The following is a 22,144-nucleotide window of genomic DNA, read 5'->3' on the forward strand; positions in this document are numbered from 1 at the left end:
CTCTCTAAAAAGCAATGGAAAAAATATTCTCAGTGAAGATTAACAAAAACAACAAACTGGGCTAACAATGATGAATTTTCATCAAGAAATTCTATTAAGCAACTCCATTAATTCTTTTTTTAATTTTTTTATTGATTTCAGAAGGAAGGGAGAGGGAGAGAGAGAGATAGAGACATCAATGAGGAGAGAGAATCACTGATCTGCTGCCTCCTGCACGCTCCCTACTGGGGATCGAGCTGCAACCCGGGCATGTGCCCTTGACCAGAATCGAACCCAGGACCTTTCAGTCGGCAGGCCGAGGCTCTATCCACTGAACCAAACCGGCTAGGGCTACTCCATTAATTCTTGGGTCAATTTACTATGCAGTGCATTTCCATTTTATTGTAATTATTTTCATTGAAATCCAGTTTTTTTTATACACTTATAATAGAGATTTATTAGTCAATTTGCAGTTCATTTCAAATTTTACCAATTAATCTTCTGCTACTGAGTTCTCTTGTAGCCACTATACCTGCTAAATTCAAATTTCCCAAGCCAAAATTTTGACTTAAATTTTGTCAAGATTTCATTCTTCAATTAATTTTTAAACATGTTCAGTTTTAGCTGTCTTGAATTTTACTTGAATATTTCTGCTGGTAATGTTCATTATAAACTGACTGAGTAAAGATGGGTAAGATTTAATTTTTGGTTAGTGTATGAGAAAACTGGTCAATTTCCAAGGTTTCTCTGATGAGTGAAAAACAAAGTAGGTCCTTGGGGTCAAAAGGTCCTGCTCAAAAACAGGAAGAGACTGAGGGAGCTCGTAGAACTGCTAATTTCACCATATCTGATTTTGGGAATTCCGTATTTAGTGATGATCTTGGTGCCAAAACCTCAGCAATGGACAATTTGGCTGTCTTCTGAAGGAAATACTTGAATTCCTTGTAGGCCTCTTGGTTAAAATTACATAAAAGCAGATTGAAGAATTACTTGGTCTCCTTTCAGGTAAGCTAACTTAAGTCTTCTATATCTTACTACTCGAATATAAGGAAAGATAAACTCAAGGAAAAGGATGTAAGACATTCAGATAACAGACATATTACATGCTCACAGGAGTTTGCATAGTAGGGAGCTCTGTTGTTTTCCCAGCTTGGTCTTTAGGGTCTGATTATCTTGTATTATTTCATTTATTTCTCCATAAAACACCTGGGATAGAAAGATCTCAGGAAATAACAACAACAGCATTGGAAAGCAAGAAAGCAACCAACCAACCATTGTTCTTGAAACCTAAAAATATAAAACTAGGCTTGGTACTAAAGGGAAATGTACTTGTGGAGCTTTTAATATATATATTTGTATTGATTTCAGGGAGGAAGGGAGAGGCAGAGAGATAGAAACATCAATGATGAGAGAGAAATATTGATAGACTGCCTTCTGCACACCCCCTACCAGGGATTGAGCCCACAACCTGGGCACGTGCCCTGACTGGGAATCAAACCATGACCTCCCGATTCATTGATCGATGTTCAACCACTGAGCCACACTGCCCAGGCATTTATGGAGCTTTTCAATCCCAGGAAGATCTGACATAAAAAAATAATACAAAGTATACTCACTTATTTTAATTAGGTTCAGTTTAATAAAGTATATAGGAGTTTACAACTCAATTATTCATAAAAACTATCAGATACATAAGATAGATCACACAAAGAGTGCAATAACATAAATCCAATAGTCTGCAGATAAGAGGTATTGCAAAAACGAAGATTGACGTTATAATTGTCTTTCCCCTTCCTTTTCCATGTTCACAGCCTCGAGATTGCATGCACATACTGTTTTCTGAGGTCTGATGGCCTCAATACTCCTTTCAGCTGGGTCAACCTCCTCATTCAGTCAATTCAAAATACAGCCAGCAGAGGGAGTGCAGCTCTTCTCCACGGAATGAGCATGGTCCGTGGCCTGTATTTGGTTTCCAGTTCCTAAAAAATGACCTGAAACATTTCCTCTTTCAAAGTAGTATCTTGCAGGCCTGGTAGTGTTCTGGTCTGTTTCCCTCCCAACACTATACATGAGCCAAGAATTTAGGACAAACCCTACTAAGTTTCATTCTCGTGGAAGAGAAGAGCATGCTTACTGTGGAAATGAAGCTCAGGCAATGGCTGCTTTATCCCACACTTATGTAGAACAACTTTAGTTCTTACTCAGGACTTTGTGGATGCCTGGATCTTCTTTGAACATCATCTCTGTGAACTCAACCCATCACCAATTCTCCCTGAATCATGGATGTGAAGCTCATTGAAGTTCAAATATTACTGTTATTTCCCCAAATTTGGAGCAGGAAAAAAGCTATGTCTGGTAGCATTTTGATTATGGGATCCTGGGCATCACACATGGGAGGACTATTTCCTAATAAGAGTCAGGGAGCTGTTGGCAAATGGAACCAAATTCACTCATGCCAAATACCCACTGTCACCTCTTGGTATTCTTTGGATGCCTTTATTAGGAGGTCTTAACACCATGGCAAAATACATGGGATAAACACACACACACACACACACACACACACGCACGCATGCGCACACACGTATACACAGACATTACATTCACATTTCCCAAATAGGAGTCTTTGGTAGATTCGGAGAATACACCTGACTTGTCATTTCAGAGTGAAAAGGCTACGTCTTCTTTCACTCTCAAAGGCTCACTTTAACTGACATTGGTAAAAACCATTTCTGTAATTCCTTACCCAAAGGAATCAAACAGATCCCTTTAACATGCATATACTGGTATATTACAATGCAACGCAGATAACATTGCCTAGATTTCAAGAACAAAACATTGTTAGTATAAACTCAACACATTGAGATTGCTGTGAAGTAGCTCAGACTAAATTTCTTATGTAATTATAAGTTATGGGAATACTGCACTAGACCACCAGTGGGTTGGTTAACATTAGCTATTTTTACAAGCTATTCTAGAGTCCCTTCACACATAAACTTGCCCCTGCATTCTAGGGCACTCTGGGACCTGTGTTAGGTCAAGGTGAGTAGATACTTTTTGGTTGTTTCACAGAGTAAGGCTGGGGTCCTGCCAACCTTCCTTCATCCTTCCTTCTAGTCCATAAGAAATGAGGAAGGTGAGCCATTTCATTCTTATTTTGTGAATTACTCCAGTGTGGTGAGATCATCACAGGCTAGGCTGAAATGTAAGGAGAAACTGTTTACAGTAAAAGGGGAGGCAAATAAAAATTAACATAGTATTAATTCATACCCCTTAAACACTTACTGGTATGGTCGTAATAGGGGGATGTCATGTGAGGAAATGAAGTGGGAATAGGAACAAGGAAAATGAGCCAGGAAGACTTGCAGGGTAAAGAAAGAGCAGGAAAAAGCTATGTCTGGCAGCACATGTGGGAGGCCTGTTTCCCAAGAAAAGACAAGGTGCAAATGAGGCAGATAGGACCAGGAAGTCAGAGAGCAAGGTGGCATTCTGGAAATCAATACATGGCCAGTGTAAATTCCCACATCTAAGCTGAGCCAGCTTGTTGTTCTCAGCAACCTAGCAAATTTATTTTGTAGCAAAAGAACACAAAAACAATTCCCAACCTGATACTACTTTTTATTTTCAAGCATTTTGAAATTCCCCCTTAAGTGAACTTCACAAGTCACAAGTTTGTAAGTATCCTGGTGGTTCAAAACAAAAAAGAACAACAACAACAAACAAACTACAAGTAGTAGTTAACAAAGGCATTGGAAACACTAAGAATTTATATTACATAATTTCATTTAAAATCTTGTTTACTCCATCCGGCAAGATCGAAGGATCGGAACTCAGGGGTGGCTGTGGTGCTTACAAGGTGCTCCTGCCTCCTTAGAAGGTGTGGCCCTCTCAGCAGCTCTCCTATGTACCTTTAATCAAAGTAATCTGGGCTCCATTATTTTTCAGAAACTTTGCAGTTTTCTCAAAAACTGCATCTGTGTGGACAGCAGCCATTCCACAGTTGACTGGCATATGTTCTCCAATTTCAATCCCAAAGACATAGCAGAGAATAACATTTATTAAAGTGACTCCATTTTAAGTCATATCCTTCCTGGAAAAGAGCTTGATTCCACCCTTCTCTAGTTTCCTATATGGTAAAGTTTCCTATTTGACATAATTATACATATTACAGGATCTAGGCTTTGGTGACTTTTCTTTATGGAATCAAATACAGCACGATGGAATTCCTATTGTCAAATCACCCTGGTGATTACGTTTATTTTATATAAAACTGCTGTGAGTCCGTGAAATGTCTGTTGAATATTATATATACATGTTGAAAACACTGATATACATGTATTTTAAAACTTAAATAATGGGTCAATAAAATACTGTATTTTTCCTGGAGTTTAGAAAGAAATACCTTGGTTACCAAATTAAACTCAGAGCTAATATGGGCATATAAACACATACTCACTAAACTACACATGTGAAATTTTCAACTCAACAATGAATGGGCCCCAAATGAAATAGTTACTGACCTAGATACCCTTAGGTCCTGCCACACATTTTTGTTCATTCCATTTCCCAATCTAATAAGGATTTTGGAGCTCAGGGCTGTCTGTAAGCCCAAGAAACAGGTATGTGAACTATTTTTCACCACACAAAAGATAATTCATTATTTCAACAGTACCTGTTAGTCAATTAGTGCATGGTGTGATTCAATGCTTTATTCTGAATATATTCTGGCTCACTATGCTCCACTGAATGAAAGGTCACAAGTTCCTGCATTCCCTATCAGATGTGCAAGGCAAGGAACACATGAAATAAACTAAAATAAGAAGTGCAGTATTTTGTTGACTATACATTTTTTCTCTTTAATATTAACCTATTGTAGTGTAGTTGCTGGAAACATGCATTTACTACTAATTCAAAGCACCCTGAGCACTCCTGATTCCCTTAAACTAAATTTTCCAGATTTCTAGATGCAGGATGGCCTCTGCCAAGAACATTTTACCTTTCAATGATGTATTTGCCTTATATGATCCAAAGAAGGTGATTGCAGAATTCACTAGCTGCAAGCTAATAATATAATCCCATAGTCACAAAATTTTCATGTATCAGTAACAATACAACAGTAATTTGTATGTGTTTTTATTCATTTCCTATTCAAAAAGGTATTTAGGGTCTCTAACCATAAGTCTCCAGTGAGGAGAAAAACAGGTTACGTGTCCATGGTTGCCAAAGATTCTACTGCATAATAAAAACCACCATGATTTTATTGATTTTATCTTGAGAATTAAAATGGCTACTTGATTAGGAGGGTGTGATTAAAAAAAAAAAAGGAAAAACATTGGCAAGGCTGTTAAAGAGGTAGTAAGCCTGAATATTTGGAAGAGTGAGTTAGAATAACGATCTACTTTCTAAGAGTTTCTGATTTGGAGTGAAAACTCCCCTGGATATTCCTTATCCTCTTGCCTTTGAAGGCTTTAATTAATAATATCAATGGGAGGAGTTTGGGGTGCAAAATTCCATATGCATTAGCTAAAACGAATTCACCCAACTGGAAAGATAATTTTGCATCAACTGTTACACAGAAAAATCAGAAATGATCACTGGGAGAAAGAAAACTCTTAGAATGAACATTAACATCTAACTAAGTAAAAGATATTCATTTCTGGCACAAAGAAACCTCAACTGGAAAACCATTGCTAGTAGCTCTGATCCAGTGCCAATTATTTCAGTTTATCCTTTAACCTGGACATTTAAAATAGGTGGAGACAAAACTAGAAAAAGTCTTAAAAAGCAGTTGTTCCTATTTTACTGCCAAGATCCATGAACTTAAAATTTAAAAACTTCACACCTCATCAAGTGCAATAGAATTTGACATTCAGGCTTGATTCTTGGATGAATTTCCAGGAATTCTTAAATCATTAATCTTGTTTGGTAAGCAACTTCCCAAATTTCTCCAGCTAATGGGGGAAAAAATCCCTAACATTTACTTATAAGTCGCAGGAAGCTTTCACATTGAAACATGGTGTAGCAACTCTTCCAATTAAGTTGAATTTCCTCAGCAGAAGCCTTCCCATTGAGACATAAATTTCATTTTAAGGCACTAATAATAAAGGGTATGAAAACAGCTAGGGATGAGTCAGATCTTTCCAGAAAGAGAAAACATTTAAAAAACACAAGTCAGTCATCTATCTGGCTTACTTCAACATCTAAAGAGGAGAGAGAATAAAGATTTTCATGACTAACAGATTCAGCTCTTTTCCATTCTCCCATACAAACTTACAAGTCTTAGATTTACATTCCTTAAGAGGCAGTAGAGAAAAATGGCAAGGGTTTGGAACAAACAAACAAGCAAGCAAGCAAATCTAGTTTGTAGACTAGTCTCATGATTACTTAATTCCATAATGACAGCATGGAGTGCTCAGACCTAAGGTTTTTGAAGTACTTTTTAAGATCACATATCCAGTGATTGAAACTGTAACAAGGTGCTCTTTTCTATTGTTCTGAGGGGGAAATGTAGAAAAATAATTAATTTTTCATGACCAGGTCAATGGAATTTGTTAATCACAAATATAAATTTGTGGAGAAAAAGAAATCTACTCTGAAACCTGTTTCAGCAGGATTTTCTTACACCTTCCAATGAAATAAATTTCACCATGAGAAAAGAACTAAATAAAAATATCAGTTAGTGTAGGAGACAAATGCTAGTAAATGATTGTGGAGGTAGGCATTGTGGGGCAAGATTATCTTAAAGAAAAAATGCTTCCTATGCTCATGTACACACATGTATACACACACACACACACACACACACACACACACACACACACAAGCACACACACCTGTGCACTCATACTGATTTACAAAGCGGTGAGGATGTAGGGAAGGCTCAACACTAGGAGACATGAGCTCAGATATCTCATCCGTTTGCATTTCTACATAGGAAGAGATCTGACACACGTTAATACCCACAGACACATGTGCGAGGGCCAGCCTGGATGGCACAGACTCAGAAACAGATGCAGAGAATCCTAGAGGTGCTGGTTTTACAGGAATGATTATATCTGCAGGCTTACACTTCCTCTTGATGTGCAGGATTTTTATCTTGCATTTCTTTCCAGAAATATCCCCTTTTCAAGGGTATTATGTCCTGGAGGGACTAATCTTGATTCCTCAATGGACATGACTCAGAACAGGACTGCAGGAATTAAAACTAGGAATAACATGGCCCCTTTGGGGTTGGAGTAAAGTATTTCTGGATTTAAACAGATTCTGGGGCCCTAGCCAGCTGGGCTCAGTGGATAGAGCTTCGGCCTGCAGACTGAAGGGTCCCAGGTTTGATTCCGGTCAAGGGCATATGCCCAGGTTGCTGGCTCGATCCCCAGTAGGGGGTGTGCAAGAGGCAGCCGGTCAATGATTCTCTCTCATCTATCTCTCTCTCTCCCTCTCTGAAATCAATAAAAATATATTTTAAAGAAACACAAAAAAATCCCAGTTTCTGGGGGGTGGGGGGGCGGGAGAGGGGAGAGAAAGCCGAGTTCTGGGTAGAGCTGGAGATGCAAAAGCCTGAAAGTCCAGAAAATCAATATAAACAAAAGACATGAGCATACTTAAAGGGGTTTTGATTAAGTATCATTGCAACTGAGTTTGTTGACTGACATCCTCCTCTGACCCAGGGAACTGAAAGATAATAATTGATATATTTCTTGTTAGGAAGGCTCAGCTGGGAGTGATGTGGTGGTTTACTGAGGGTGGGGTAGACACAAAGGCCTAAGGCTCAAGTATTGCTCCTAAGGTTTCTGCTTGCCCGATTTTGAAGGGAAGGGTGCTAAAGCAAAAGGATCAGCAGCTGGCAGCTCCGTAGTCCTGGAAGGAAGGGATGTGATGGAAACAGAGCCAGCTATGGACTGCCTGTTGGTTTGCGAAACAATTTTGTAGGCAGCAATGGGCTGGGCTTCAGGACTTGGCTCATCTTCTGGGCTATAGTGACGGGAATATTTGGATAAAGACTGGGGGCGGAATGATTTGCCAGCCATGGGGCCCGAGGCAGCTTCTTTCTGAGGCTGAAGTCCTTTGTTTCGGTCGTTAAGATGGCCCCCAGATTCCAGGGAGGCTCCCCTGGGTGAGATGCTGTCAGGATGGTCTGCTGCTTGTACAGAATGGGAGGGGAGGTTGGATTGTTGGGCAAAACCAGCCATGGAATACTGAGATCGGACTGAGGAGTACACCGCTCTGTCAGGGCCTGAGAGCTGAGCGACCTCGTCTGTCTGACTGAGAAGACCAGCCTGTGTGGGCAACTCCTGGGAGGTGCTCTGGGCAACTGTTAACTCCTCCATACTTTTCTTCTTGGTAAAAGGAGCTCTTAAGAACACATCCGCCTCCTCTGGCTGGGAAGGAGCCACACTGCCCTTGGAGACAAAAGGGGCTTTGGAGAAAATGTCCATTTCGTCAGCTGGAACCCTTGAGCTCCTAAAGGGGGCTGTGGCAAAAACATCTGGCTCACCAACACCATCAGTGGTTGGTTGTGCGGGGGCTTGAAACTGGTTCTTTTTTCCACCTGGCACTGCCTTTGCTTGCTCAATAGAGACTTCTGGCTGAGCGAATGGAATGGCTCCTGCCAGCTTCCCCTGCAGAGGCTTGCAGCTCTCGTCCTCGTCTTCAGATTCCATGAGGAGAGGTCGAGACCCACTGCAGTCTAGCATGTCCCCCTCAAGGTCAGTCCCTTCCTCCTCGCTGCTGTGGAATGAGCTGTTGCTTGAAGGGCCATCTCTGGCCAAGTAGTCAGATTCTAAATTGTTCTGTGTTTTTGTGTCAGGTACTCTGGAGGGGTCTGGATACAGGGGAAGGCCTTTAACGCCCGCTGATTCTTTAAAGTGCTCTACAGTTATTACAGGACAGGGATTGGGCTCTCTCTGGAGACCTAGAAAAGCACAAAATGCAGAATTAATGCACAGCTGGTTCAATTCTCCTTGGAACATTTAATGGTCAACCCACGGCAGTAACATCATGGGACCAAATAATAGATGTTGAACATGGAAAAGGAAAAACAGAAAAATGAAAGTCAGGCAAGGAAACTGCACACAAACTGGAACACAACCAATCACTGTCTCACATTTTGGGACATGATAAGCACAATGTACAGGAAAGGAAATGAAGACGTTAGGCACACAGACATTTAGTGCAGCTATGCAATGCTCCTACTCACGGGGCTAGGCACTGGCACCTGCTCTAGCTGGCACTGGCACATGATGGAATGAAAACAAACCCAGCCACTCATCTTCACGTATACCATGATGGTTCTGGAGTGTGCAGAAATACTGTCTGGGGACAAAGTCAATTCAGTATCTGACATGTGGTCATGCTCTGCCGGTATCTGAGGACACCCATCCTTTGCCCCCAAACAGCAGCAAAACACAGCTGCTTGATAAATGCAAGTTTACTTGCTGGTTGACGTAAAAGTACCTCAAACAGGAATACTGAAGGTACTTTCTCAGGGGAGGAGACATAAGCAAAATCATATTAAATTTCAACGTTAGCTGGAGTAGCCCTGGAATTTTGTTTTCTGTCTTCGAAGTTAGCAAAGATCTCCTCTGTTTAAATGATTCCATATTAAATTTCTTTAAACAGAGCAAAATGTATGGGAAATTACAGAAGTATTTGCAAATTCTAATATACTAGTCTATTTCTATCTAGTTGAAGTGCCTCAGGGTGCTCTGGCTTTTAACATCAAATAGACAATTATCAGAATGCAAGAGAGCTTACCTTCCAAGAAATATTAGCAGGTTAGAAGTATGTCATTGGGCACATGTTAGCAAGAGGGCAGGAAAAAGGCATATGTAACTAAGCAAGAAGAATCCAGAGAGAGGGTGGTTGGGGGGTAAAGGTATCATTTCATCATGGGGTTCCCAACCCACCAGGATAAGAACATTTGGTAAAAAGATTTGGATTCTATAGATGACTTGGAACCTCTGTACAGAGGCATTCAAATCATCCCAACCCCACGTAGTCCTCTTCCCTTCTAAGCAAACCATTTGCTCATAGAAACTTCTGCAAACAATATTCCCCTTTAAGTTTGCTTAAAGTAAGCACACAGAACACAGCTGAAGCAGCATCAAAATCAGTTTATTGGGAAACCAGTTACTTGGAGACATTACATTGTAAAGAGGTGCAGAGAGAGACCCGAACATTTTAGAAGATACTGTACAAAAATACTATACTCTTCTGAATCCTGTAACTTTTGAGCAGTGCTTCTTCTTAAATAATTCTGACCTTAAATATTGTTTCCAGAAATAAAGGGTGTCCCCCGCCTTTTTTTATTTCCCTAACAGTTGAAATACATTTGATGAATCCCACATTAGAGTCTTGAAGTTAAATTCTGTACTGGTGCAAATGGCTTTCTGAATAGCATTTAAAGAATAAGTTTATTTTGAAGAGGTTAAATTTTTCCTTGTGTTACGGCTTTAATATATGCACTTGCATGATATGAAAGCATTAGGGGATAGGAAATAAACGGAACACCTTCTCCCTTGCAATCTATGTGGAAAGACATAATCCTAACCTCTCAGGCAAGTTTACTGAAATTAGATTTGTCACAGTGATTCCCAGATGATGATTTCTGGGAGGAAATTCAAATGAAAGGGGAAGAGAAGTTTTCCAGAATAAGATTTGCCAAGCAAAGTGGTATGAGAGGCCCTGCACACTCTTTGAACCACTTTCTAACAGCATCAGATGCGCAAAGTTTTCAGTTGCCAAAACTAAGGCACAAATTCTTAACTTCCAAAACTACCCTGAAAGTTGATGTTATTAAGCTAGTTCTGTGGGAGAACAAAATAGCATTTAGGAAAAAAACATGGCAAGTTTACTCAAGCCAATAATTGATTCAGACATTATATAGATCAATAATGAAAATGAACACGTTTGACTAGAGTTAGTGTTTTGGGGAAATTTAAATTAAATTCAGTGAAATATATTTGTGTGCAGAGTTTGGCCCAAAGCAGTGACCTATAGAACGTGGGTCACCTTGGATGCCTGCAGCATTTGATTACATTCTGAGAACTCTAAGTACCAATCAGGGGTGGCCATATCCAGAGTTGGGCAGGATGGAAGAACATGCCAGATTTATCAAAATTACTTCAGTTAAAAAGTGGGTTCTTAGTCAAGTCAAATGGAAGCCTGCCAACTTAGAGCATATTCTATACCCTTCACGGTGAGCAATAGGAAAATTGTACTTAAAGTTCCAGCAGCTTTTAAAATTCACACACATAGCCACAAAAATACTTTAACATAGAGCTCAAAGGGAAAATCAGTCTCCTGTCCTTCAAAGCAAGGCCAGACTACTTCTTATCTCTTTCAGCATGAATCTGCTTACAGGATTGGAAGGTACATGTAAAGGTTTCTCCTGAGAAGGCCAAGTCTCTCGACCTGTCCATTCTTTTTAGTAGAGGGGCAGTGGGACCAAGGCAGAAAGCAAACACCCTCTGCAATTCTCCAAGCTGGCACTTTGCAGACCAAAGACATGCTGGTGGATATGGAAAAGCGCAGACAACCACATTCCCTCAGGGAATTTTGATGGTGACAGCACAAGAAACGGAGTAGTCAAGAGGAGAGAGTCTAGATAACTGTAAACAGAAGGTAGACATTGGGTTTTGTTGGGAGTTAGAGGTCTTTTTTGGAACATGAGTGTGTTCTTGTAGGGAAAACACGTGTTTTCAGGGTGAACAGTCTGTGTATGAAGATAGCCTTCCACCATCAGGAAACATGTGCAAAGTAGTCTGCCTAGTAGCAATTGAAGGGTTTATACTAATTTAACCTCACGCCTTGGTCCAGTTCCTTGGGTAGTTAATGGCATGCATAGCAGATGTCCTTGATCACAACCACAGAGCTCAATAAAGACAGTTGTTCTGGTGGGGGAGGGGGACAGGGGGATGGAGTTAAGGCCAGGACCTGACCACATAGTCTGCACAGGGTCTTCCTTATCAAGAAGCCTAAGGTAGGGATTTTGCTCTAAGTCCTCCAAACTGGGTCATGTCTCTTTTTATTTTGGTTGGGTACATTAAATTAAGCAACAAGTCAAAACATTTCTTTTTCTTGCTCTGATGTAGGATTGTATGCCAGGTTAAGGTTAAGCGCACTTTTCAAAACTCCATTTTAGTCTATTTTGAGGCTCCAAAATTATATAGATTTCAGTAAGAGCTCACATGCTTCAGAGAGTAGGAAAGGAGTCCCAAAAAATATTTGATGACTTGGCAACTATCCTCACTAACTCTCTATTAACTGCCAAAGCAATGAAAAGTGTTGAATGATTTAGGAAAGGTTTATTCTGAAAATGTTATCAGGTGGACACAGTGAAGGTCATCAGCATGCTTTCTAAAAAATCAAAATGTGAAGACTTAAATTTCTGGCTGGTTACTCCTTAATACAATACATCCTGCACAACCAGAATTTTACTTTCCTCTATAATAATTTCGATGACCTTTTGGCTTAGATGATCAAATTAAGCATTTGGTTTTACCATATGCTGTGTAGTTGCATTAAAACCCACGACTGGGGAATAAGGGATTTGCTGGGAGCCAATATTGGCTAGTGATGCTGTGCCTCTCAAGCCAATGGAGCAATTAAATGAGAGAGATTTCTCCCTGGGCATAAAACTGCTATTGCCAACATAACATGTTTAATTAAATTGGCCTGGTATATTAAAGATGAAATTAGAGGAGGATAGCTGCAAACCTGTACTCCATTTTACAACCCTGTGTCTGATCATATCAAATGCAGGCGCACATGGTTTTATTCTCCCAGACCACAAGGTGAAGCCAGGGTAGCCATGACTCATTAAAATGTCCTCAGCATGTCTCTCATACGTGGCCACATTCCCTTGTGCGCAGGTACTTATTGTCACTCAACAATGTGTTTCAATCTTTTTTGCAAAAGTGGGTTTTCAGCTCAGGAAAACAGCAGCTATTTTAAGTTGTTTACAGCTCTAAACATCCATGCTCCTGTTTGAACAGATAAAAGTCTTTATTCCCCTGTATGTTTACATAAGAAATTTGTTTACAGACTTGTTTTTATATAATACTTGCGTAGCAATGTTCAAATTTCACATTTTTACTGCATAAGATAGCTTCATGTACCTCTGTTTGCTCTGTCTTCTTGGGAGAGCGGGATAATGACCTGTGGTAAATATACATTGATGTGAGGAGGGGTGTGCGATAGGGCAGAGAGTACTGGCAGGAAAAGAGTACTTTCAGATACTACATCAAAGTGGGAACCAAGAAAGTGTCTTCCATTCTAGCAACTACCACTACTCGGTAACTTTGCATTACCCAAAACACCTCCCTCTCCCACCTCAGTGAAGGGACACCAAGGAGAAACAAAATGGTATCTTGTTACAGATTATTTGAAATGGAAGCCATTCAGGATTCATTCTAACTCAAAAAACCCAAGCACATCCAGGAACATTACTAGCACGGACAAGGAAAAGGCTAACTGCTGATAAATGTATAGTCTCTAAAGAGGAATGAAAGATAGCTTTGTAATATCTGGAGTATTTCAGTAAATATTCCATTTTAAACATTCATGTGATAGTTTCTCTGTTCTGCTTGGCAGCCTCTAATTTGCTAATTCAGTATTTTGGACAATCGTATTAATTAATTAATTAATTTATTTATTTATTAATGAGGTCACCCTGTCATTTTTATCTCCAAACTCTAAGTTAGTGGCTACAGTATCTGGATAGTCTTATAAACCGAGAAAGTAAAAGACTCATGGAGCTCACAAACTTCATCATGGAAACTTTATTTTGGCCCAAGGTATCTACAGTGTGCTGGGCTGAACAAGTTATTATCTTCATACCTCTGGGATAAGATCAACCCCAAAAGTCCCCTTCTTACCACAGCACTGCTAAAAGCAAAGCTGTTTCTGATCTGGGAGAAGATTGGGCTGATTTAAATCAAAATGATCAATTATTAGTCAGGAGAGTGGGAAAAAGTATTATAAACAAAATTAACATTTCATCTTGAGAAAAACAGATTTTTTTTTGTTTGGTCCCCTATAATTATTAGCAATCCAAGTTTTATAATTAGAATTTAAGAAGTGGCAAGTCCGTTATCAAATGACACTGAACAAGGTGACAACCTATTTTAGAGGTATTTTTAAATATGTATCTCCCAATTTTCTAAACCACACTAAAGACAGGCCAAATCAGTCGTTCACTTATTCAGAATATTAAGGAAAAGGAAGTTAAGAATGGTCATTGTCCCATTCCGTTATAAGGTTCTCTCTGGAAATGTTTTGTGAATTATATTATTTACTATCTTTAATAGTAACTACTCTTAATCTTAGGGTGGTGATTTTGCCTTTGGAAACGGCTAAATGTCACTCAGAACCAAGAGTGGTAGAAAAAGTAGACTAAGAAAGACAACATATTTTCAGGTGCTGAAAGTGATACCAATCAGGTAATAATAACTGATTTTCTTATACCTTATTACCTTCCTTGATATTATTTCTAAGGAGAGCAGTTTCAAAAATAACTTAAATGATTAGGATAAGTATTAGCTTCCCAACTAAAACCAAGGAACAACACTCAATTAGATGTCAAAATTCTGATATGTCTGCTAAAGTAATCATTAATTTTAATCATATTTATAAGTGTCCACTTAAGCCTTATCTCTTGTGATATGTTTTTAAAAACATTGGGAGTTGAATTTAGCAATCTAGTTATTAGAATGCTCTAAAGGGAAAAAATAATAATTTGAGATGTTTTCTACTCTTGCACAATTGGAATAAAAGCAAATCAGAAACATATGCTTATATGATTTTCTAACCACTTTGATGTACACCTGAAACTAATACAGAAATGAATATAAACTATAAGTGAAAAATAAAAAGAATAAATTTAAAAATATCTAATTAAAAAAACACATATGCTTACAGTATTTATCCATTTTTTATATAGCAGATCGTTGATTATACATTTTTTAAAGAACTGAAATTTGATACTGTTTTGTTGTACTCTGTGTGTGGGAGTGTGCATGCGTGGGAGTGTGTAATATTAAAAAAAGGAACATCTATGTTCAAAACTCTGTCATAATTTAGGCTTTTAATTCAGATAACCAAAAAAGAGCAACCCAGGTTAGTAAAAGCCCATTATAATTCTAAAAGGTAAACTCTGCTACAGTAAGAACTACATTAGATAACTGAAGAACATCAGGATATACAAATCCTTCATAGTCCTCCCAAAGCATAATAATATATACTTAGAGCCCTAGAATTCTATAACCTTAGAGACCATGAAGTCCAAACCCATCATTGTCTAAACAAGGACAGCAGCTCTGGGAAGTGATGTGCCTGCTGAAGGTGATTGGCAAAGGTCAAGATGAGATTCCAGATCCTCTGTCCTGTCCAGACCTCTTCTCCCACTACCCTGCCTCAGATCCTACACTTGTAAAATGAAATGGGTGGACTAGATGATGACCTCTAAGGTCCCTTTTATAGCTCCTTAAGTCTATTAATTATCAGCACACTACACTCATCTCAAATAAACCCTTTTAGCTTAGGGATGATACTATATATATCAAAAGACCCCATTTAATGGCTCACTCACTGTATTTCTTCACAGAAAAATAGTTCTCCCCTCTGAGGCCCTACTCCTAAAGAATTTCATGTCATTATCCCCCTCGGGCTTCCTCCATCCAGTCTCTGGCTTCTAGTCTGCTTTTTTCATTAACAGTCTCTATTGAACCAGATGACTAGATAATATATCTAAATGTAATTAGGGTAATACATGAAAGGAACAAGTTAGAGACACCTAATTTCTAAACTATACATTCCATGGTTTCAAGAAACTAAACATTTCATTATATTTCTAACACATATGCTTGAAAAAAAAAAACAAATTGAGAAACGTAGCATAAAACATTATTCTTATTTTAAAAATAAACATTTCCTTCATTAGTTTATACATTTTTTCTATGTCCAGGAAAAAGAATACAATTTTTATCTTCAATAATATTCCTGTCCATAAAGGGGCAAGCCAAGTCCCATTTTCACTGCTATTCAACCAGGAAGAGCTTGTGAAGGATGTCTTTCTTTTAATCCTTAGCAGGAAGGCTTGTGCCTTCCTCAATTTGGAAATGATCCATTATCCTCATAGAGGCCTTTACTTAGCTCATGTAGCTTCAGCTGGCATGGGAAGTGTTTCAAGTCAGAAGGAAGACTGAAAGATTCAAACTTTTTCTCTGATGCCTTTCAAAGGCTGCGCTCACATTGCTGAGGTCAAAGCTTGACCTCCAAAGTGCATGCAGTGTTTTGCAGACTGTTGTTGCTGTTCAACTTTCTTTTTCCCTCCCTTAAAGTGCAAATGTGAGGAAGAAACAAAAGTACCAGGTAGAGAAACAAGTAAATAGACTTGGAATTTTATTTGTACAAATCTGACCAACTAAGAGTTTAGTTTCCCTCTGATCATGGACAATGGCACTCAAGGAAGAGAACCACAGTGGGGTTCTCTGTGCCCACCTTTTCAAAAGGGTAATTGTTAGAAAACTGCTTTCCATGTAAGGAAAAAAATACACTTAACTCAGTAAGGACATATACAGAGGGTGACCATGAGGCATGTTGTCGTGTCAGTGCAAGGTCCTTTATTTATTTTATGAACAATATTCTAAGGTTAGTGAGGAACTATGCTTTGTTTTATTTTTCAATCTAGGAAGCCAAGGAAAACCAACTGAACATTTCATTGGCTGCATCCTTCAATCAAACATCAGAGAGAAAGAAAGGTAAGTAGCCAGAGTCAAATTGTGCCTAGCTTGTCAGCACACTTATTTCTGTTTATCTGCAAATAAACAACATGCTTATTCTACAAAGACAGAAGACCTGCTGAAAGCTTATAGCAACGCACAAGTCTACTCAAACTGATTCCATATGTTACACTGTAGGATCGCAGTGTAAAGTTATACAAGGGAAAGAGATCAAAAACCCTGTACAGACACCTGATATCAGACTTGAAACGCCAAGTGGAAACAGAACTGTTCAGCGTCTTCATTTATACACAATTTACAGTATTTGATTCAAAATAAAAATCACAAGAAAAATACATCTGTTTCTGCTACAACTCCTTCCCCTCCCCCAGCCACCCCCCAATGAAAAGTCTTCTAATAAAAGGTATCATATTATCACCATTGTCTTGTTTTGGTCTAATTCTGAGATCCCGGCTTGGGATGGTTAACATGAAAAGGAATGGCAATATTTGGGATTTATATCATGTACACATTTATCCAAGGATCTCAAGTACTTGCAGTCACATCTCCCGATCTGAGAAATTGCGGTTCAATGGAAGCCAGAATGCTGGATGAATGCTGGACAGGTTGCATGGGGTGTAAAATCCCTTGGCTAAGTCTATGATCAAACAAGGTCAAAGTTGGTTGGCTAGAGCTGGGCTCACTTTGCTTTTCAAATATATACCATCAGTCAGTCAGTTTTACCCTTTCTTAAACCACACATCTGTCTCCAGGCTACTGCCTAGAGTTAAGACCAACCGAAGAAGCCATGTCTTCATAATAATGCAGCAGGATAAAAAGCGAAAGCAGAGAAACACATTCATCAGCATCTGGCCAAAGGAGACGGGTCAGGAGGATTGATTTGGGAGGCCATTCCTAGCAAGAATGAGGCAAAGGTGTCAGTTCACTAGTTTCAGTTACAGTTAAGCTTTTGGTGGAGTTGATTCCGTCTGAGGTGAAGCTCATGGCATCTAGTGCTTGATTTAAGATAATGCTATTGAAGAAGGGTAATGAGAAAACACAGCAAACAATCAGGGAGGAACTGGCCAAGAAATATCTGGAGGGCCAAAGTGATTTTCTTTCCTCATCATTTCTACAGGAGAAGGCAAGGGGTAGGAGATAAGGCCTAGAGGGCCCCTTAGTTGCAGATTTTTTAAAAAAATCGTTTTTCTTATAATTCCGTAATGAAAATGTATATTACGGTATGAAGGTTACAGAACTGCATCTGCTACTGGGTCACGGCTACAGGTCTATGAGCTGATCCACCAGCAGTAAAGACCTGGCTAGGTTGGGAAGACTGGACTCAGAGCTCCCACTGCTGTTTCTAGAGTGCCCACCTGGAAGTGGAGAGATAGGAATTCAGTACAAAACAGAGGGTTAAGGGTTAGATGTGCAGAGCAAGCAAAGGAGAAAAACCAAACTAAAACCAAACCCTACAGAAGCAACAATTTACATTTGCAAACTCTTACATGTTGATTTTTAAACATAAATTACCGTATTTTCCAGCGTATAAGACGACTGGGCATATAAGACGACCCCCAACTTTTCCAGTTAAAATACAGAGTTTGGGATATACCCGCCCTATAAGATGACACCCGGCGTATAAGACGACTCCTGACTTTTGAGAAGATTTTCCTGGTTTAAAAAGTCGTCTTATACGCCGGAAAATACGGTAGCTATCCGCCACCTCCCATAAAAGGTTCAGGCACTGTGTGCACACCATCTTGTAGGCAGGACACCTTTCTAATGAATATATATATATATATTTTGCCTGAGAACTGCTGGCTACATACTAACTTCTTGACCACATAGCGTCATCTCCCTGGCAGAGTAAAAATCAGTAATCTTGCTTTGGGGAGAAAACAGTTATTAAGACCATTGCAATAAAAACATGCTTTAAAAATATGTATGTTTTGTGGCATGTTCAAATGATTTGACTCCATCAAAGAGGAAAAAGTATGCTCCACAAACATCCAAAAGATGCAAATTATATCAAAGCACCACTGTTAATCTCTTTGGGAAGAATAAATATTATAAATTGTTCTAATCATGATAAAAAAATGTTTGGTGCTTTTTCTGATATATGCCTTCAGGTTTCCACTGACTGAAAGATCACTTATTTTTGGCTTGATGCTTTGAAAAAGCAACTTTTGGTCAAACTATTGAATACTTTTCTTCTCTCTAAAGAAACACATGGTCAGGCTTTAAGATACCTCTACCAGTATCTCTATTTGTATCTGTATCTCTACCTATCTGTACTGGTCCAGCCCACAATGATTGTCATTATCCTCAATATCCTTCATTAAATGTTGCTCTTTTTTCCCCCTTGTAAATAAGGTACATCACTATTTTGTAGAGAGCTGATGTCAAGCTCTTTTCCCAAACCTCTCTTTCTTACCTTGTGGGTTTTTGGTTATCAATACAGGAATAGGGTCAAACTCATCTTCTGCCACCTTGTCCGAGCCCTCAGGGACATCAAAACCTGAGATGAGATTACTATCTTCTGCAGCTTAATACAGAATGCAAGTACACAAGCAGAAACAACAGAAGCAGAGATTAACAAATGAGAGAACATGTAAGAGGCACAGAGTTCCCAACTGTTCAATCAATGCAGTTTTTAAAGATAAAAATGCTTATTTTCCTGAGTTGAAATAAATGTAGCAAAATTGGAAATTTTAGGTAAATAGAAGAAAAGGTTTTAGCTCTGGCCATGTTAAGACTTTCATAAATGATGAGGGAGAAGGATTATAAGAAGAATTCTTTCTGCTATTATGAGACCGTTACTGTGAGGTATTTCTTCAATGTGAGTAATTCACAAAAGCACAGAGACTAGTTATTTACCTTCTTTATTGAACAAACAGAGGCCTGACTAGCAATATCTGAAAAACTAAAAAACATGGGTTGGGGTAGTTTCTCCTTACAAAGCAACCGCTATGTACAGTGCAAACAAGTGCTTCTGAGAGGACTCACTGCCCTTTGATTGGAAAAAAAGACTTTCATATACCTCTGATGCCTCAGGGAATGTTGGGCACAAGATCACATGCACTGAGATTCCCAGCAGAAGCTTGTTAGAATATTCTTCTCCCTTCTAATTAAGGCTCTCCTACCAGCAAGTGCTAGCTAAGCGCCTATTTTGCAAGTACTGCTCCTCTGTAATTACACGTTGCCGCTGACACACTCCTGTCAGACATACTTGGTTAACAGGTAACTTCTTTCTACATGTTCTATAAAAACATAATAAGTTGAATGCTATAAAGGGTAAAAACAAAAGCTCAGCTATTACCACTGCAAACCACAGGCTAATTATTTTTTCAGTCAACTTGGGGAGGCTTCCTTTTTGAATTTCTTTCAGAAGGACTTCTAAACTGTTCCTTTTCTATGTATTTGCTCCTTCTAGAACATCACATTCACTACTCAAGCACAAAAAGAAGTTTAGTGAATGCCTGCATACAGTAAGCCAGGCATTGTGCCTATCACTTTCACAAACTACTCACAGAATAGAACTCAATGCAAGCTACTTCTGTCCAGCAGAATTAAAAACCAGTATTAACCTAAGACTAAGAAGTGAAAATGGTAGATTAAAAAGAGAAATCTTGTAAGTAACTGTGACTCAAATGTTAACTTAAATTCAAAACTTTTACAAATTCAATTTTTGAGGATTGACGCCTATTTATCACTATCCAAAATGTTACACCATATTTGATGAAACATTTTTAAGTTCTAAGGCCGACAAGTATAATATTAATAAGTATAGTCAGTGGTTAATCAACTCAACCATCTACTTGAATTGACTTCAAAGATATGTAGCTCGGACCTCCACCAATCTGTTGTCTAAGCCTTATTAAATGTTCTTTCTGAGCGGACCATAACACAGTGGCTGAGAACACTAGCTGAAGTTTTGCACATAAGGAGGTGGTTAAAACACTTCACTAGCAAAGACTTTTGGTAAGAGAAAATTTCAGGTGTTCAGTTCTCCTCTAAGGACACCTGTGGGCCCAAGAAGAAGAAAGCATTTACCTTTATGGGCTGGAGCAGAGATCGCTATGGGGGCAAACTCTTCCAGAAGGTCAGTAGTAGGGTTAGAAAGCAGAGAGCAATCGATCAGGGAATCTTCCCCAGTGAGAGAATCTGAGTCCAGATTAACAGCATCCCAGGTCAGTGATGGCATTAAATGGCACATACAACAATATCACAAGATTAGACCTTAGCCTTTAAGTTATTGCATTTACATGTCATACAAACAAGCCAGGGCAGGAGAAAGAAAACCAAAAGAAACATGTTAAACACTCTGAATTTCATCTACAGAAACATGTATTCCTCTTAACCTTAATATATAAATATGGAAGAATTTTTTGCTCAGAGGTTAGATAAGCAAATATGTGATTTGGATGCCAATAAAACTTTAGCAGCTCAGTTTTCAGCAAATGCCATTTGGGAAAAAGAACTTTTCAATTAAAGAGTTTCACTTAAACTTCCCCTAAACATTCATGGAAAAAAAATCACTATAGAATGAGGTGACCAATTTGACTAAAAGGGGGTTGTCTCTGGCTTACTATTAGTGTAATATGACATGATTAAACAGTTCTTTCCAGACCGAAGATTCCTATTCAAAATAGAATGCTCTTGCCCCTTACTAATAGTATTCTTTAAATTTGAATTGCTCCTTTGAACACATAATTTTGCTTTTAGATAAAGAACAGAAGAAAGACAAAATTCAGAGTCCAAGTATTTTAACACATGAATTATTTTCTGAAAAGTTTTCTAGAAGAAAATAGCCAAGTAAGCACAAGGAAAGGAAACCCTATTAAATTATTTTAACCTGGTGAGTTAATTTTCATATTTCCTAGACTTCTAATTGTTTCTATTCCTAGTTAGGATCGGACATTTTTATCAAGGTAATTATGGACTCAAAAAAAGGAAGGTTATCAAATTTGTATTTATGGGCAGTTAAGGAAGTCTACTTAGAGCGAACTTGGAAAAATTAGGGTGAAATGCTGGAAACAGCAAAGATTTGAACTTTGCCTACAATTTAACAGCAAATCACCTATATGATTAAAGCACTGTGCTAGGAACAGGGTGTCTACATCCAGAACATGAGCTCCATGGATGCCCTGTTAGAGGGGAGAGACTGCTCAGTAACCTGGAGGAGTTAAGGCATCCTTACAGCTCATCAGAGTTCTTTAATTAAGAAGGTGGAAGGAATCTGCCACCAGTGGAAAAATCCTGAATAAAGATAGACTGTAATCAGAGAAAGCCCAGGGATCACTCTACAAAGAACTCCAAAAACATAATCTGCTTTTTGGCGAGGAAACACATCACTCAACATCTAGAAGCTGGGACTGTAACAATGCAGGGCATCCCTTCTGGGAGGAACTAACCAGGCTGCAAAATAAGCCCAGGACCAT

At 38.8% G+C, this 22,144-nt stretch overlaps 1 protein-coding gene across 5 annotated transcripts in view; it reads right to left on the reverse strand.

The window, feature by feature from the left end:
* Window positions 1–1,588: 1,588 nt before the first annotated feature.
* The window catches only part of AAK1 (AP2 associated kinase 1), a 139,506-nt gene continuing 118,950 nt past the window's right edge, over window positions 1,589–22,144 (reverse strand). For 4 of the 5 annotated variants that reach the window (XM_079792780.1, XM_079792778.1, XM_079792779.1 and 1 more), the window contains one exon: window positions 1,589–8,890. In XM_079792780.1, the coding sequence (XP_079648906.1) occupies window positions 7,761–8,890 (1,130 nt within the window). In that variant the 3' untranslated portion in view covers window positions 1,589–7,760. The other variant, XM_079792781.1, reaches the window with a different exon arrangement.

This window comes from Cnephaeus nilssonii (genome assembly GCF_951640355.1).
Source record: "Cnephaeus nilssonii genome assembly, chromosome: 15".
NCBI classification, from domain to species: domain Eukaryota; kingdom Metazoa; phylum Chordata; class Mammalia; order Chiroptera; family Vespertilionidae; genus Cnephaeus; species Cnephaeus nilssonii.